Below are 17,272 nucleotides of genomic sequence, written 5' to 3'. Positions count from 1 at the left end.
GGATCGGTAGCATTGGTAGCTACTCCTTGGGTTTTGGTCAGGTTCTAGTGACCTGAATTGGCCACCGTGAGGACAGCCAACTGGGCTTGATGGACCATTGGTCTGACCCAGTAAGGCTATTCTTATGTTCTTATGTGAATGAACTAACAAAATAACAATAACAATATATGTCATGAAGACATAACGAAATCAGGTTGGTCAAGAGTGTCTGAGATAGAGAAGATGCTGCATGTGCTATGTTGGTGAGTATGCACCTCAGCAATGTAGTATGAGACCAGTTGACAGAGTTAGTAATTACTGAATGAATCAGTGGATGCTCCCTAGGGACCTCCATTGTGGCCTCCTTGAGTTGAAAAGATCAGAAATTCCTGAAAAGATTCATAGAGTTTCTGCGTCCGTGAGCTCTACGTTCATATTTTGCTGTCAGACATACGGTATTCCACCATGTGTTGAATTCCACAGCTGAGAGATCTTTCCAGTTGGATAGGACCACTTTTATCGCGATTAATAATAGAATGTGGATTAGCCTTGACTTATCATCTACGTCAGATATTTGTGTGGTAGATATGCCAGTGATTCATATACTTTATAATAATAATAACTTTATTTTTGTATACCGCAATACCACAAAACAGTTCAGAGCGGTTTACAGGAGAAGAGACTGTACATATACAGCGAAGTTACAGAGTATCAGAAAACAGTTCAGAGTAGTTTACAGGAGATAAGAACTGTATTTATGCAATGAAGGTACAGAGAATTAGTTATCAAGTGTATGGTATAAACCAGTGGCCATTACAAAATGATCCAATAACTGTTGCAAGGGGGGGTGCAGAAAGGGGAAAGGAACAATAACCGGGGAAGAGGGGGAGGAAGAGTAGGGAGGGAAGCGAGGTTGAGATTAATAGTTTGGTTGGGAGGGCGGGAGTTAGAGGAATTTATCAAAGAGATTTGATTTGCGAGATTTCCTGAAGGATAGATAAGTTGGGGCAAGAGAGATGAGGGTGGTCAAGCAGTCATTCCATTTGCCAGCTTGGAAAGAGAGGGTTCATTTAACTCCAGGATTGAGGATATAGTAGATCATGGTCTCTAGAGTCGCTATGCATTAGTTTTAACTTGTCAGTTCTACTCATTTGTAGCATTTTTTAATCATTGTAAACCGCATAGAACTTCACGGTCCTGCGGTTATTATTATGATTACTATGTCTGACTTCAAAAGTTCAATAATGGACAGTCATATAATAAGTGTCGTAGTGACCCAACTGACGATTTGCAAGACCTACAGCATCTTTGATAAGAGAAAAGTTTAGCAATGGAAAAAAATCATTTAACATTAATTTTTTTTTTAAATGTACATACTGCCAGTTTCCTTAGATTGTCCAGCATTTCATTCTGATCTTTTAACCCGACGGTATGAATATTATTCACTGCTGTTTCTTTCTCGGTAAGCCATGCATCAAACAGACCCTAGGGAAAGAAAAGGGTTAAACATTTACTTGAATCCGCTTGTCAGTCAGAAGACAGATTGGTGAGTTTTTCAATGGTATAATCCTCTGAGTCTGCTTCGATATTGTTTTTGAATATCTTAGAATGGCAGTACGATAACATCACCATTGTGCCACGGCCAAGGGAGTTTATAAGGGTCACTCATGCAAGAGGACCCGGGAGAAAGCGGGACAGACTCACCTCGCTGCCCCCTCCACATCAACCCTGTAAGCAAAAATCTCCCAGACGCAATTCTGCAAATTCAACACAGCACTGAAAGGCTTTGGTTTCAATCGCTGTAGACAAAGTGACTAAGTTTTAGTTAAGTGAAATCAATTCAATTTAGAGTGGATTAAAAAAAGGATTCATTGCAGAGAGGGAGCTGGACAAAGGCTCAGGTTTATGGGCACAAAGTCCCAGAGCCCTTCACCTCTAGGTCACTCATTATAATGGATTTGTTACAGCGTGAGTCAGACCCAGCAGCGGCGATTCTTATGTTCTTATGTACAAACAAACCCCACAAAGAGAAATAAATCCCAGTTCCGCTGCTATGTAATAATATGGGAGGAAAAAGTCTAACCCCCTCCTTTACAAAGCCGCGCTCGCGTTTTTAGCGCAGGCCGTTGGCGATAACAACTCGGACGCTCATAGGAATTCTAAAAACGGTAGTGTGGCTTTGTAAAGGAAGGGGGAAAACCTCACTTTTAAATTTAAGAAGTGTTTCACATTTAAACCCAATTATTTTTTTAAATGATCTCTCCCCCTCCCCCATTCTTTTTTTAATTATCTCAAAATCTACTCCAAAGCTTAGCTATTTTTCCAGAGACTATCCATGTCCAATGGGGGCCAGAATTTTGCACAAATGCTTGATGGACCCACGGACCAAGTTTATGTGGGGCAGTCAAACGATGCCACCAAGCAAACCGCTGGTGCATGAAAGACCTTATCAATACTCAATAACAAAATGGCACTGCGTGGGCGGTGGCAGGGGTCAAAGTTCAGCGTGGCATAGATTGACTTAGAACCCTAAAATAAGGGCTCCTTTTTACAAAGCCGCGTTAGCGGTTTTAACCCACACGCCGGATTAGCGCACGCTAGCCGGAAATCTAACGCCTGCTCCAAAGGAGGCGGTAGCGGCTAGCGCGTGCGGCAATTTAGCACGCTATTCCTAGCGCGGCTTCGTAAAAGGAGCCCTAAGTAGAGGTGGGAGAACAAATAGTTTTATTCTATTTATCCCCACTTCTATGAAGCCATGTTAATCTTTTAGATCGCCGGCCGCGGTGGTATTAGCTCCAAGGCTCTTACAATTCCTATGATTGTCAGAGCTAATACTGCTGTGCCCAGCAATAAAAAAGCCAAACGCAGCTCTGTAAAAAGGGGGCTTACCCCCCCCCCTTTTACAAAACCGCAGAAGCGGTTTTTAGTGCAGTCGGCGCGCTGAATTTTCTGCGCTGCTTCTGACACTCATGGAGCTATGAGCGTCAGGAGCAGCGCAGAGCATTCAGCACCTTGTCCTGTGCTAAAAACCACTTCCACGGTTTAATAAAGTGGGGGAGGGGATAGTTTAAGGGAATTTTCATTTAGTTCAAGATTTTAAATTTTTTTTTTTGGGGGGTGGAGGGGTTTCAGGACCAAATCATTAATGCCACACACTCTCCTGAAAGGTTTCACTCTTCTGGAAGAATGTTCCCTATTTGCGAGACAGGAAAAGAAATCAAGTTTCAGGATTTTACCTGTCGTTTCAGACGCAAAAGAAAATAAACCCACAATATGATATGGGAAACATTGTTTTCATGTTCCGTGTCGTTGCAAATGAATGGGCATCTCCAAAAACTAACCTCCTCCTTTACAAAGCTGCACTAGTGTTTTTAGCGCCGGCCCCCATGGTAACAGCTCCGACGTTCATAGAATTCCTACGAGTGTCCGCGCTGTTAGCGTGGCTTTGTAAAGGTAGCATCAAATTAGATCCCACTGTGCAATGGTCTACTATAACCAGCTGTGTTTGAACTAGGGTGAAACGGGCCCCATTGGTATATGGTTAACACTATGTGACTCAAATTTTACATCAGGAATTCCAAGTCAAAAGCAATTTTTCAATGAATTTTGTAAACTGGGATTTCCCACTTAAAAGTCAAGTATCTTTTAGATAAGATTAAATATAATATTGAAGCTCCACTAATATGTGATTTGTATGAAGATAAATATGAATAATGAGTTAAGTTAGGGTTACCAGATGTTCGGGAATGAAAATCAGGCTCATAGCTCCGCCCCAGGCCGGCCCTATTCTACCTGGCCACGCCCCATTCATACACAGCCCCGCCCCTCATCCTGTTTGCTCATTGGGACGGCATCTACGCATGCATTGGTGTGAATCTCAGATGCCGTCCCGATGTCACTCGTTCCTAGAAGCTTTTCACAACCCAAAGTTTTTGAAAAGCCATCCGGATGCCCGGACATGTCCTCGTAAAGGAGAACGTGTCCGGGGAAATCCAGACATCTGGCAACCCTAAGTTAAGTAAAATTAAAAAATTAAAAAGAGAGTTTTGAAGGGACTAATGAATGAGATTTGAACCACGGGTTCCTAGTAGAGTCTGCACGGGAACGGGGATCACGGGAATCCCGCGGGTCCTGCGGGGTTCCCCCCCTAACCCACAGGACTCCCACAGGGACCCCCCTCTGGCCCAAGGGACTCCCACGGGGATAGAAGACTTTGGAAGCAGGGTTCACCCATATAATATAATGGACACGTCAGCCTTAGTAAAAGAGGGGGTTTATAAGTTAATTACCTGAACAGAAAACAAAAAAGGGTTCCACCAAAGAGATTCCACAAGGAAAACAGCAAAAGAAACTGTGGAATTGATGATCCTGTCAGAAGTAATTGCAGATTTTTATGGGGATGGGCGGGGATGGAAGTAATTCCTTGTGGGGATGGGTGGGGACGGAGAGGATCCTGGCGGGGATGGGTGGGGAAGGAGAGGACCCTGGCAGGGGACGAGAGGAGGACGGAGAGGATCCTGAAGGGGACAGGTGGGGACGGAGAGGATCCTGGCGGGGATGGAGAGGATCCTGGCGGGGACGGAGGGGACAGATAGGATCCTGGCAAGGACGGGTGGGGAAGGAGAGGATCCCAGCGGGGACGGGTGGGGATGGAGAGGATCCCGGTGGGGACGGGCAGGGACGGAGAGGATCCTGACAGGGACAGGTGGGGATGGAGAGGATCCTGACAGGGACTGGTGGGGATGGAAAGGATCCTAGCGGAGATGGGAGAGATTTCTGTCCCTGCGCAACTCTCTAGTTCCTAGCATTAAAAGACAAAAAAGGTTTGTTTGTGCAGGAGGGTTCTCTGAGGTCCCTTTTTCCTTTCATCAAAGTGCTTATGAATAAGGTTATTATTTACATTTTGATTTACTGCTATCTATGCTGAATCTGATTTGTTTCAAGAGTAATTGGAGGGAATCAGAATCCATTTGATTAGTTTAAAGGTTTTTCAGCTTCAATTTAGATCCCGCTGTGTAATGGCCTATTATAACCGGCTATGTTTGAATATAAGAGGTCTTTCCTTTCAGCCCAAGAAGCGAGCTCCCTAGCCACAATTTGAAGGCTGCCTGGGGTTCTTTCTTTCCTAATGCCCACCCAGTCTGTGGGTAAGGGAATGTTCGTGGCTGGAACCATCAGTTCATCACCTTCCGCAAATGCTGAATTTCCTATACAAAATAGAAAAAGGACTTCTCCGTTTATATTTTGGACATGAGACACTAGTTGAATGGCCTTATAATCAACATCATTTTATGTATATCATTTGTTATAAGGAACTAGTTGATTTCATGTTATAGTTAACTACTATGCATTTGTATTTTTATTAATTTTATATTTCTACTGATTTGTGTATTTTGATGATTTATCTTAAAATTAATAAAATATAAAAAGAAAAAAAAAATCCCACTCACCTGCTCTTCTGCAAAATGCTGCCACTTGAAAAGCACATCCTGTAGCAGAACCCACCGATCTTCTGTCCATCTGCAAATTGCGGCCCACCGGTCTCCCAGACACTGAAAGGAAAGAATACTCCTTGACATTTGATACGCTTCAAAGAGGCTGAGAGAACATGCTGCGTGCTTGAGGCAGGAATCAGCATCTCAGAAAAGTAGAGTGCCATGTTAAGCCCATGTAGATTCCATAAACGACGCTCAAAATTGGCTCCCCAATTGTCGCCAGAGGGCGCAAATTATTAGGAATGTGTACTTCATTGGTATTTACCGTATTTTCACGCATATAACGCGCGTGTTATACACGATTTTACAAACCGTGCATAACCATGCGCGTTGTACAAATTTTTTTTTACATAGTTTCCCCCCCGACGTCCGATTCATCACCCCGAAGGACCGCTCGCACCCCCACCCGGAAGGACCGCTCGCACCCCCACCCGAAGGACCGCTCGCACCCCCACAGCCTCCCCCCCTCCCCCTCCCGCATGGAGAAGCTGCCTACCGTTGTTTCCGGATGCCAGTAAGCCCAGCTGCTTCCTCTTCCGGCGGTCCCGCCCCTTCTCTGAGCCCTGCGCTATGCTGCTTCCTCTTCCGGCGGTCCCGCCCTTTCTCTGACGTCAGAGAAAGGGCGGGACCGCCGGCAGAGGAAGCAGCTGGGCTTACTGGCATCCGGAAACAACGGCAGGCAGCGTCTCCATGCGGGAGGGGGAGGGAGGGAGGCTGTGGGGGTGCGAGCGGTCCTTCGGGTGGGGGTGCGAGCGGTCCTTCGGAAAGGAGAGTCGGGGCGGGCGAAAGGAGAATCGGGGTGGCGAAGAGAGTCAGGGCGGCGAACAGAGAGTCGAGGTGGCGAGAGGAGAGTCGGGGCGGCATGCGCGGTATACGCGTGTGCGCGCTATAGTAAAAAAATTTTTACATAAATTTCTGTTCCCCGCGCGCTATACCCGTGTGCGCGTTTTACACGGGTGCGCGGTATATGGGTGAAAATACGGTATTTACTTTATGTTCTAGGCAAAAAATGCTTTTATGAAGCAGAGACTAGCGAAACGCGTCAAGGACCCCTGAATTTATAATGCAAGGTTCTAATACAGTCTTCACCAAAAGCTAAGGGCCTCTTCTATTAAACCGCGCTAGCAGTTTCTAGTGTGGGGAACTGCGCTGAATGGCCTGCGCTGCTCCTAGAGCTCCTGTGAGCATCGGGAGCAGCGCAGGCCATTCAGCGCGGCTCTCTGCACTAAAAACTGCTGGCGCGGTTTGATGGAAGAGGCTGTAAGTCTGTTTATCACTTTCTTTTTAAGTTGTAAAGCAAGTTTTGCGTATAAGAAAACATCTTAAAGGCACGTTTAGTGCAGTGATTGAGAAACGAGCCACTTCAGTAGTGGGCAAATGGTTCTCTGAGCACTAATTAGTAACCTTCGTAGATGTACAAGTCTTTGATTTCCAGGTGTATTTAAGTGGAATCTGTTTGTAGCTCAATATTGGCTGTCATTTATCAAAAAGTGCTCAGGGGAGAACTCAGGGGCAGTAGCATGCTAGCGTGCATCAAGAATTAACCCTTTATATTCTTACTTGTGTTTAAGCCCGTTACATTAACGGGTGCTAGAAATATGTCTGTCTGTCTTTCTTCCTTACTTTCTGTGTCTCTCCCTGCCCCTGTCTCTCTCTTCCTTTATTTCTGTCTTTCTCCCTCCCGCTGTCTGTCCTTCTTTCTTTCTGCTTCTCTCTCTGGCACCCTGTCTGTCTGTCTTTCTTTCTTTCTGACTCTCTCCCTGCCTGCTGTCTTTCTGTGTGTCTGTCTTTCATTCTAATGCGCTGCCTGCCTGCCTGTCTTTCTGTCTCTCCATGGTCCCCTTCTGTCTCCCCTCCCCCAAAGCAAACCAAGATTGCTCACAGACCCCTTTTCCCTCTCCGTCCCCTCCACTTCCCTGTGCAGCAGCAGCAGCATTTCCCTCCCACCCTTCCCTGTGCAGCAGCAGCATTCCCCCCCCCACATACACACTTCCCTGTGCAGCAGCATTTCCCTGCCTTCTCTGTGCAGAAGCGGCATTCCCCCCCCACACACACACACTTCCCCGTGCAGCAGCAGCAGAAGCATTTCCCACCCTTCCCTGTGCAGCAGCAGCATTTCCCGGCCTTCCCTGTGCAAAAGCAGCATTTCCCCCCCCCATACACACACACTTCCCTGTGCAGCAGCAGCATTTCCCTGCCTTTCCTGTGCATCAGCAGCATTTCCCGGCCTTCCCTGTGCAGCAGCAGCATTTCCCGCCGCCTCCTTCCCAGCCGCCGTGTTTAAATTCAGAGAAAAGCGCTGCACCGCGCTACCACTGGCTTCGGCGTCTTCTATCCACTGCGGCCAACCCTAGTGGAAACAGGAAGTAGTCAGAGAGGGCGGGCCGCAGTGGACAGAAGACGGCGAGGCCAGCGTTAGTACGGTGCAGCACTTTTCTCTGATTTTAAACGCGGGTGAGCCGGCGAGAAGGAGGAGGCTTAAGAGTAGCTTGTTTTGGCGATGAGTGAGGGCAGGAGGGGGGAGTCGCTGGCTGTGCTGTGTTTCTCCGCTTTCCGATTTGTGTGGCCGCCGCATACGCACTCCTGCTGGCCACGGACCTACTGATCACAGATCAGAGATCACGGAAGCACGCAGATAAGTGCGCATGCGCGGCTAGGGTTTTATTATACAGGATGGGCATTTTTACTGTTCAGTGCTCACTAATCGATGGCATGCACTAATGCAATTAATGCGCTAAGCTGGTGGCACCCCTTGATGGATTCCCCACCTTAGTGCCCAGTTTTAGGCATGAGGATTCACACCAGCTAAAACCTGTTGTAAATCATTGTGCCTAACCCCCCCCCCACCTCCCTCCCTTTCTTTTTACAAAGCTATGGTAGTGGCTGCTGCCCAGCATATGCTCCGATGTCCATTAAATCCCTATGGGCATCCGAGCAATTACCTACCGCAGGGGCAGTCGCTACCGCAGCTTTCTAAAAGGAGCCCTGAATTAGGTGCAGAGCTGCCTTGTTCTATTTAACTAGTGAACATTTTAGGAACGCTCCAGACCCGCTCATGCCCCTCCCCCGTCTCTTTTTATGATCTGCACGTAAACGTTTATGCACTACCAACTATAAAGATGTGCATGTTAATTCAAATAGGGCACCAATTACGGTAGCACCGATAATTGCTAGCGCCCTTACTGGCGCTAATTGGCTCATTCAATTAAATCCTGTGCTTACATCGGGCACACACTTGCGCATGCACTTTTGAGCATCTTATATAGAATTAGGGGACTATTTTAAAGACCGCCTCTAAACAAATCTGGAAAGCTATGATGCTATCAGAAGAAAAGTAACGTGTGTCATAAGAACATAAGCAATGCCTCTGCTGGGTCAGGCCTGAGGTCCATCGTGCCCAGCAGTCCGCTCACGCGGCGGCCCAACAGGAGGGGTGGGGGGAATAATGTCATTAACATCCAAAGATTCTAGAGTCAAAGTTATAATTGTCTGCTTTTGATGCAATGCGATTGTTATTGTTGTTTTTTCCCATTCCCTCTTTCTCCCTTTTCTCTTAACAATGTAACTTTACCCTCCCACAAACCTCTTCCCTCACAATCAAGTTTGTCTCGTCTATGTTTTTATGTTTTAACATACACTGTATGTACTTCTAAATATTGATTATATTAATTCCTCTTTCTTATCTATATTTTTTATTGTAATGTAAACTGGCCACATATTTATTTGATGGTCGGTATATTAAAATCTAATAAACTTGGAAACTTGGAAACTTATTTGGTCATAGTCTTCATTGGCTCCCTGTGTATTTCAGATTCCAGTTCAAATGTGCCTGTGTCATCTTTAAAATTCACTCCCCTAGTTCCTTTATCTTGGAATCTTTATAGATTCTTTTTCGCAAGGGGTGACCAACAATTCAAACTAGCAAAGGTATCAAAGGAGTCAAGACCTTTGGTCAATCTTTGACCTTCAAGTTTCCTCAACTTTGGAACAACCTTCCACTCTTTCTAAGAAGCTCCGTCTCCCTTCTCTTTTTTCATAAGTCTTTGAAAACTTTCCTGTTCACTAAGCATTTTGGTAACTAATTCTCTTTGATATCTCCTCTATAGTTCTTATTGCCTAAACTAACTATTGTAAACCGAGATGAGCTTTACTCGACTGAAGTCTTGGTATACAAAGCCAAGCATTAGATTAGATTAGATTAGTGTTGCTTAAAGTACTAGGGGCAGGATTCACTAACCTGCCAGATTAGGCCCGATCTGGGCAGGTCCAACTAATTCAGTAAACTTTAACATGCAGATGAGGGCGGTCGGAGGAGTGGCCCCATCTGCAGGCACGGATTGCGCTATAGCGATCCCCGCGCATGCGCAGACCATCTGTAGATGGTCTGCACATGCACGGGACCTCCATGCCGTCGGAGTTGGTTGTTTTTCTTTCCTTCTTCTTCTTCTTAGCGCAGCCAGGGCCGCAAGAAAGCCTACAAAAATGCTATTGCTGGACCTCAGGGCCGTTTTGGCTATCGAGGAACTTTTGGGAGCCCGTGGTTTTAACCCGCTTAAGCCCACGGGTTAAAACCATGGGCTTGCAGTGCGGGAAGGGTGGGAAAGTTGGGGCATGTGTGTTCGGGTTCGGGGCTAGAAGGCAGGTGTGTTCGGGGCAGGCAGGCACGTTCAGGGCTGCAGGAGTCATTCGGGGCAGCAAAATATAGGGGCTGACAGGGCAGAGAGCAGGGCTGCAGAAGGCAGGGCAGTCGCAAAGCGCTTCAGCCACTGGTCCTGAGCAGTCACTTTTTATGAGCACAGTCGGATAGGAAAAAAGTTTAGTGAATCATGTCCCTGCCTACATTTGCATGGTCTTAGTTGCATGCACGGCTCGGAGGATGGTCGGAAGACAGGTAAGTGAATTGGGTCGGGGTCACTAAAGGATCGCAAACCGATCGGTACATGATCAGTTTGCTTTGTGAATCTAGCCCTAGGTCAAAGTACTTAAGTAAAAGCAAAAAGTCTAATGAAAAAGTAGAAAAGTAACTGCCTATAATAATACTTTTTGGAGTAGAAAGCAAAGGTATGGCAACGACAATGTCTGTTCCGTTTCCGCTTCATCTCCGCTTTAAAGTGGCCCAACTCATCTAACCAGTTCAAACCCAGGCAATTCCGCTCTTCTTATACGCCACATTCCCTGAACTGCAAAATTTAAGAAGAAACGATTCACGGTTTGCAAGAGCAAAATCCTGTTCCCAGTTTTGCTGTTTCGTTGGGGGAATTGTCATTTACATCTAATCTAATCCTTTGTTTTATACACTGCGTCATCCGTGCAAAAGACGGCTCGATGTAGTAAAAACTGGCAAAATGATGACTTCGGTAAAAGTAACAAATGTTATCCTGAACTACTTTATAAGTCAAAGTATCAAAACTTTCACTTAAGTAGTTACATTTGCTCGGTTACTATACAATAGAGAATGACACGGGGAAAAAAAATCTGTCCCCATCACTGCCCCTTCACCGGACCACCGTCCCCTTCACCGCCCCATCCCCGAACCCGCCGTCCCTTTCACTGCCCTGTCCTCGTCTCTGCCGTCGCCTTCACCGCCCTGTCCCCGCTGCATCAACCCTTCCCTGTCACCACCTCACCGCCCTTCAGCGACCCAAGAATCTCCCTCCCTCCCCCTTACCTTGCGGTGTAAAGAAACTTAAGGGAGGGAAGGCGCGCGGTCACCGACTGCATGCGCGGCCCCTTCCCTTCCTACCTCCAGTGAAATCTATTTCCCTCCCTACCCTCTCCCCCTTACCTTCACGGCGCTTTAGAAAATAAACTGATGCCGGCGAAGCCTGCCTGTGCCATCCTGCAGTCGCTTGTGTGTGGGCGGAAGCTTCTCCTCTGACGCAACCGGAGGTTGCGTCAGAGGAGAAGCTTCCGCCCACAAAAATGCAACTGCAGGGCTGCACAGGCAGGCTTTTCCGGCTTTAATTTATTTTCTAAAGGGCCGCGAAGGTAAGGGGGAGGGAGGGAGAGAGATAGATTTCACCGGAAATAGAGAGGGGGGCTGCGCGCGATCGGTAACCGCGCGCCTTCCCTCCATTAACTGCAGGGACAAAGCCATTCACCGCTCCATGGGGTGGTGGACGGCCTTATCCCCGTGCCCATAGTGAGCACTTCCCCCCCATTTCAGTGGGTTACCCGCGGCTAGCCGCGGGTAACTACCACCGTTTCATTCTCTACTATACAACACTGGTTTTATTTCAATCAAAATTAAAGAGAACAGCAAAACAGCAACTCAAGTGCATTGAACTAGCAGGAAAAGTTGCATTTTAATGCAGGCATTTTCCTAGAGAAAGCATCAGGGCTAGTTGTTTTTGGCACGCATTGATGCTTTCTAAATATACCCACCAGTCAGGGCCATGTTTCTCGGCATAATGAAGGCAATTTGCAGAATGATTGCGCTGGCTAGCAAAGAAGTGGAAACTTAGACTCCTATTTTCAAGAGAGTAGGATGGTAAAGGAGAACACTGAAAATGCAAATGTATGTGCGGTGGCGTAGCAAGGGTACGCGGGGCCCCTCCCTTGCCCTCCTGCCACTTTGGCGTGAGCAGCCACCAAGCGTTGGCTTCGGCGCTGTCTCTGATGTCACTTCCTTGGCCCAGGCCCTAGAAGTGACGTCAGAGAGAACGCCGAAGCTGACGGGGGCAGCAAGTCATAGGCTCCCTGCGCTAAAAGCCGCTATTGTGGTTTAGTAAAAGGGGGGCCATAGTGTAAAATATAGACCGCAGATATAAATTCAGACACATTTTGATCGCTAAATTGAAAATAAAATCATTTTTCCTACTTTGTTTGGTGATTTCATGAGTCTCTGATTGCACTTTCTTCTTCTGATTGTGCATCCAATTTTTCTTCCCTTCTTTCAGCCTTTATGCTTCCTCTCCTCCAGACCTAATTCCCTCCCCCAACTTTTTCTTCCTCTCTCCCTGCCCTTTCTTTCTCCCTGCCTCCCTTTCTTTTTTTTCTCTCTTCATGCCCCCTTTCTTTTTTTCTGTTTCCCTTCTTTCCTTCTGTCTCCCTGCCTGCCCCCTTTCTTTCTTTCTCCCTACCCTCTACCAAGCCACTGCTACCACCATCGGGGAACAGGCCCCCAAGCCGCTGCCGCTGCTGCCATTGGGTAACAGGCCCCAAAACCGCCACCGCACCAAGCTCTCTCTGCTTCCCTTCGGGCCAATCAGCATTCCTCTCCCCGACGTCAATTCTGCTGTCGGAGAGGAAGTTCCGCCCAGCCAGGCAGCGATTGGTTGGCCCGAACTTCCTCTCCGACAGCAGAATTGACGTCGGGGAGAGGAAGGCTGATCGGCCCAGTAGATCGCCAAGGCAAAGTGAGTCTGATTGACTCACTTTGCCCTAGTGATCTTCTGGTCGATCGCGATCGACCTATTGGGCACTCCTACTCTAGAAGATAAGAACTCCTTCATTGTGATGAATTGACTGATTTTTATTACTATAAGTAAGGAGTATTGTTGGTGATTTTCTGGTATCCTGTGCTTATAAGTTTGTATGGTACACTGATTGTTATGGTTTTAAAAAAATATTTAAAATTAAAAAATTGTTTTGAAGATTAATAATTCTTTTTTGTAGAAGGTTTAGAATTTTTTTAAAGAATTAGATATAATTAATTAATACTCCCATTATAGTGTGTATGTCTATGTTTCTATAACTATAAAGATGTATGACATCACAATGCAGGTGTAAAGAGCCTTAGCCAATAAGAAGAGGAGATGTAAATGTTAAGAGCCTTAGCCAATAGGGAGAGGAGGAGATAGTGGATGCTGCAGATGGGCCATTTGGCCTTTATCTGCCCTCGTGTTTCTATGTTTCTATAACCATAAAGTTCTATGACATCACAAAGCAGGGGTAAAGAGCCTTAGCCAATAGGAAGAGGAGATGGAAATGTTAAGAGCCTTAGCCAATAGGGAGAGGAAGAGATAGTGGATGCTCTGGATGGGCCATTTGGTCTTTATCTGTCCTCATGTTTCTATAACCATAAAGTTCTATGACCTCACAATTCAGGTGTAAAGAGCCTTAGCCAATAGAAGAGGAGATGGAAATGTTAAGAGCCTTAGCCAATAGGGAGAGGAGGAGATAGTGGATGCTCTGGATGGGCCATTTGGTCTTTATCTGTCCTCATGTTTCTATAACCATAAAGTTCTATGACCTCACAATTCAGGTGTAAAGAGCCTTAGCCAATAGAAGAGGAGATGGAAATGTTAAGAGCCTTAGCCAATAGGGAGAGGAGGAGATAGTGGATGCTCTGGATGGACCATTTGGCCTTTATCTGCCATCATGTAACTATGTTTCTATATCTTGGAAGGAACTATCCTTCCAGCTACTAAGAAAGTGTTTTGAGGCCAGGGATATTCAATTTCTTATTACTGGTAAAAACATCTTCCCCAGAATTGCATTTGATTTCCAAAGAGTGATTTGAAATAACAGCTCAGATGTAATAAACCCTTCATCATGTCTTATGTGTCTGTTAGAAAAGTAAGTGTGACAAAGTCTCTATCGATATGTGGCAAAAATAACATTTATTCTTTCACAGCCTGAGTTCAGAAATTTAGCTATTATCCAAATTGCAGTATCTGAGTGAAGGATAAGGAAACTGAAAATCTCAGTTACTTGATCCTAAAATAGGGCTACCAACTGGATCCAGATTTGCTCAACATTTGGTCCATGCAGAGACTTGTAGTTCTGGATTTCCACATTGCATGTTGTGACCTGTCTCAAGGTTTCTCATGCTCAGTTGTGGCTCAGTGCGAGTCTAACATTCCAAGAGACAGGATGTCTTTGAGAAACATTGCTTCCTAACCAGAAGCCAATGCACTAGAGAGTTGCACGGGGACAGAAATCCCACCCATCCCCGTCCCCACCCGGCCCCACCAGGATCCTCTCCGTCCCCACCCGTCCTCGCAAGGAATTACCTCCATCCCCGCCCATCCCCATAAAAATCTGCAATTACTTCTGACAGGATCATCAATTCCACAGTTTCTTTTGTTGTTTTCCTTGTGGAATCTCTTTGGTGGAACCCTTTTTTGTTTTCTGTTCAGGTAATTAACTTATAAACCCCCTCTTTTACATGTCCATTATATTCTATGGATGAACCCTACTTCCAAAGCCTTCCATCTCCGTGGGAGTCCCGATGGCTAGAGGGGGGCCCCGTGGGAGTCCCGTGGGCCAGAGGGGGGTCCCCATGGGAGTCCCATTAGTTAGGGGGGATTCCCACGATCCCCGTTCCCGTGCAGACCTCTACAATGCACAGAGGCCACAGAAGAAGAAACATGATCAAAGGGCTCAAAGTTTTTGAACACTCAGGCTGGGAATCTACTAGGAGCAGAGAAAGTACCTGCATTTAATTTACAGTCAAACTTTGTTTTGCGAGTAACACAGTTTGCAAGTGTTTTGCAAGACGAGCAAAACATTCTCGCAAATCTTGTCTCGCGAACCCTCCCCCCAAAACCCGCATGAACCGGCACCTCCCGCCCGAACGGCATTTAGTCTTACCCCCTATCTGGCACCGGCATGCAGCTCACAGGACGTGCTGGTGCCGGTGAAAGAAGTTCCTGCCTCTTGCCTGGGCCATGAGCATCTGCGCATGCTCAAGGCCTTCTGGTTCTCGCTCTCTCCGAGATTCTCGGAATGCAGTTCGGGCAGGCGGTGCTGGTTCGTGAGCCCGGGAGAGGGGGGGAGCGATGGCAGTTCTCGAGGGGGTGGAGCAGTGCCGCTGGCCTCGGGGGGTGGGGGGGGAATGTATCAAGCGAGTTTCCCTTACTTCCTATAGGGAAACTCGCTTTGATATACGAGTAATTTGGTTTACGAGCATGCTTCTGGAACAAATTATGCTCGTAAACCAAGGTTCCACTGTATTTGGGTTTCTGCTAGGTACTTGTGACCTGGATTGGCCAATGTTAGAAGCACAACACTGGGCTAGATGGACCATTGGTCTGACCCAGGAGTGATGCTCTTATGACGGGGTACTGAAAAGTTCTCAGCCCAATCAAGAAGAGAATGATGTCATATCAGCTCCAGTGGCAAAATAACGCTCAGGATTTAGGAAATTGTTTTTTGTTAGGTAACCTGAATTGGCCACGGTTGGAGGCAAAGTATTAGGCTAGATCTGTGGTATCAAACCCGCGGCCCGCTAGGTACTATTTTGAGGCCCTCGGTATTATAAAGAACTAGATTTTTTAGCCCATTATATTAACGGGTGCTAGCAGCCCTTCTTCCTTACTTTATTCTCCCCCCCTTCTCTGCTCCCACTGTCTAGCAGTAGGCCTTTTCCCTTACTTTTACCGCCCTCCCCTTGTCTAGCAGCATCCCTTCACTGCTCCCCCTGTTCAGCAGTAGCTCATCTCCATTGGTTTTACCTCCCCCTCTGTCCAGCAGCACATCTTCCATGCTCCCCCCGTCCAGCAGTAGCCATTATCCCTTCCTTTTACCTTCCCCCTGTCCAGCAGCACCATTTGTTTCAAATTCCAGCTGTCTCTCCCTATCATCGGGCCCTCTCCTCCTCTTCCTGTTGCCGGGGTGCCTGCAGCAGCGCCTTATATGGAGCTATCTCCAACGCTCACACTCTCTCCCTATCCTCCTGCTCCAGGGTACTTGATTTCCCCCGATTTCCGGTCCTTCATTTCCTGTTTGTCTTCATCAAGCCCAGTAGCCCGTTCTCACGGTGGCCAATCCAGGTCCCTAGTACCTGGCCAAAACCCAAGGAGTAGCAACATTCCATCCAGAATCTCAAAGAATAGCAAGATTCTAGAATCCCCAAGAGTAGCAACATTCCATGCTACCGATCCAGGGCAAGCGGAGGATTCCCCATGTCTTAATAACATACTATGGACTTTTCCTCCAGGAACTTGTCCAAACCTTTCTTAAAACCAGCTGGCACCTTTACTCAAACCAAATCTCCTCAGTTCTTTTTCCCCGCTGCTTTAAACCTCTCCTCAATTTTCCTCCCCAACCTAGCCACAACCTGCCCTGGACTCCACCTAGGAGGATATGTCAGGATAAAAGTCCGTAAATAACATAACATTACATTATTGGGTCTGTCGGCTTACATTCCACTGGCACCATGATCTCTTATGTTAATTTATTGAAGCATAAACAGCCTTTAAAGAATTTGATGAGATGTGGTAAATAAACCCTGAACAGCTTTCACCCTGGGGATCTCCAGTTTCTTGCTATTTGGATGGACAAAAGGTTCCTATGGGATTTTCCAAAATACCTGGCATCATTACTGAGAGATGAATGATCTGAGCATGTCCTCACAGGACAATGTCACTGGTGCCCTGTATACAAACCGAACGGCTGCCGTAAGCAGATTTCTTTCTGTGGATGAAAATCTGTTTGCTACTTCAGGTGGAAAATTAAGGGGAGCTAGTTTCCTCATGACGCCACACTGGGAAAGATTTAATAATGGCCGACAACCCCCTTATACGCACCAGGGGCATGGAATTATCATTCAGCGTCTTCTGAGGATCAGCGAGGCAGAACATTCCTCTATATTTACATCAAATAAGTTCTTGCATGTGGCTGGGAGTAATAACGGCGATAATGAAGCTCCGGCAGAAAACACAAGTACTGCAGAGGCCTGGGGGAAATGATAAGGAAGCCATCTGAGAAACGTAGCTGTACGGACACTGGATCTCTCTGCATAAAAGGTCACAATAACGTCTTTGGCAAGACATGTTTGTGATAAAAAGCTGGTAAACAAAGCCTCGGTAAAATATAAAAATGCATTATCTGGAAAAGACTATAGGCATGCT

General features: G+C 46.6%; 1 protein-coding gene across 12 annotated transcripts in view; it reads right to left on the bottom strand.

The window, feature by feature from the left end:
* Positions 1 to 17,272, bottom strand: part of DMD (dystrophin) — a 2,510,493-nt gene that overhangs the window by 1,427,056 nt on the left and 1,066,165 nt on the right. For all 12 annotated transcript variants that reach the window (XM_033949686.1, XM_033949693.1, XM_033949692.1 and 9 more), the window contains 2 exons: positions 5,430 to 5,531; positions 1,357 to 1,464 (listed from right to left, as the gene is read on the bottom strand). In XM_033949686.1, the coding sequence (XP_033805577.1) occupies positions 1,357 to 1,464; positions 5,430 to 5,531 (210 nt within the window). The remainder of the gene's footprint in view (positions 1 to 1,356; positions 1,465 to 5,429; positions 5,532 to 17,272) is intronic.

Source organism: Geotrypetes seraphini, chromosome 6 (assembly GCF_902459505.1).
Source record: "Geotrypetes seraphini chromosome 6, aGeoSer1.1, whole genome shotgun sequence".
Lineage (NCBI taxonomy): Eukaryota > Metazoa > Chordata > Amphibia > Gymnophiona > Dermophiidae > Geotrypetes > Geotrypetes seraphini.
This window is presented reverse-complemented; position numbering and strand designations above follow the sequence as displayed.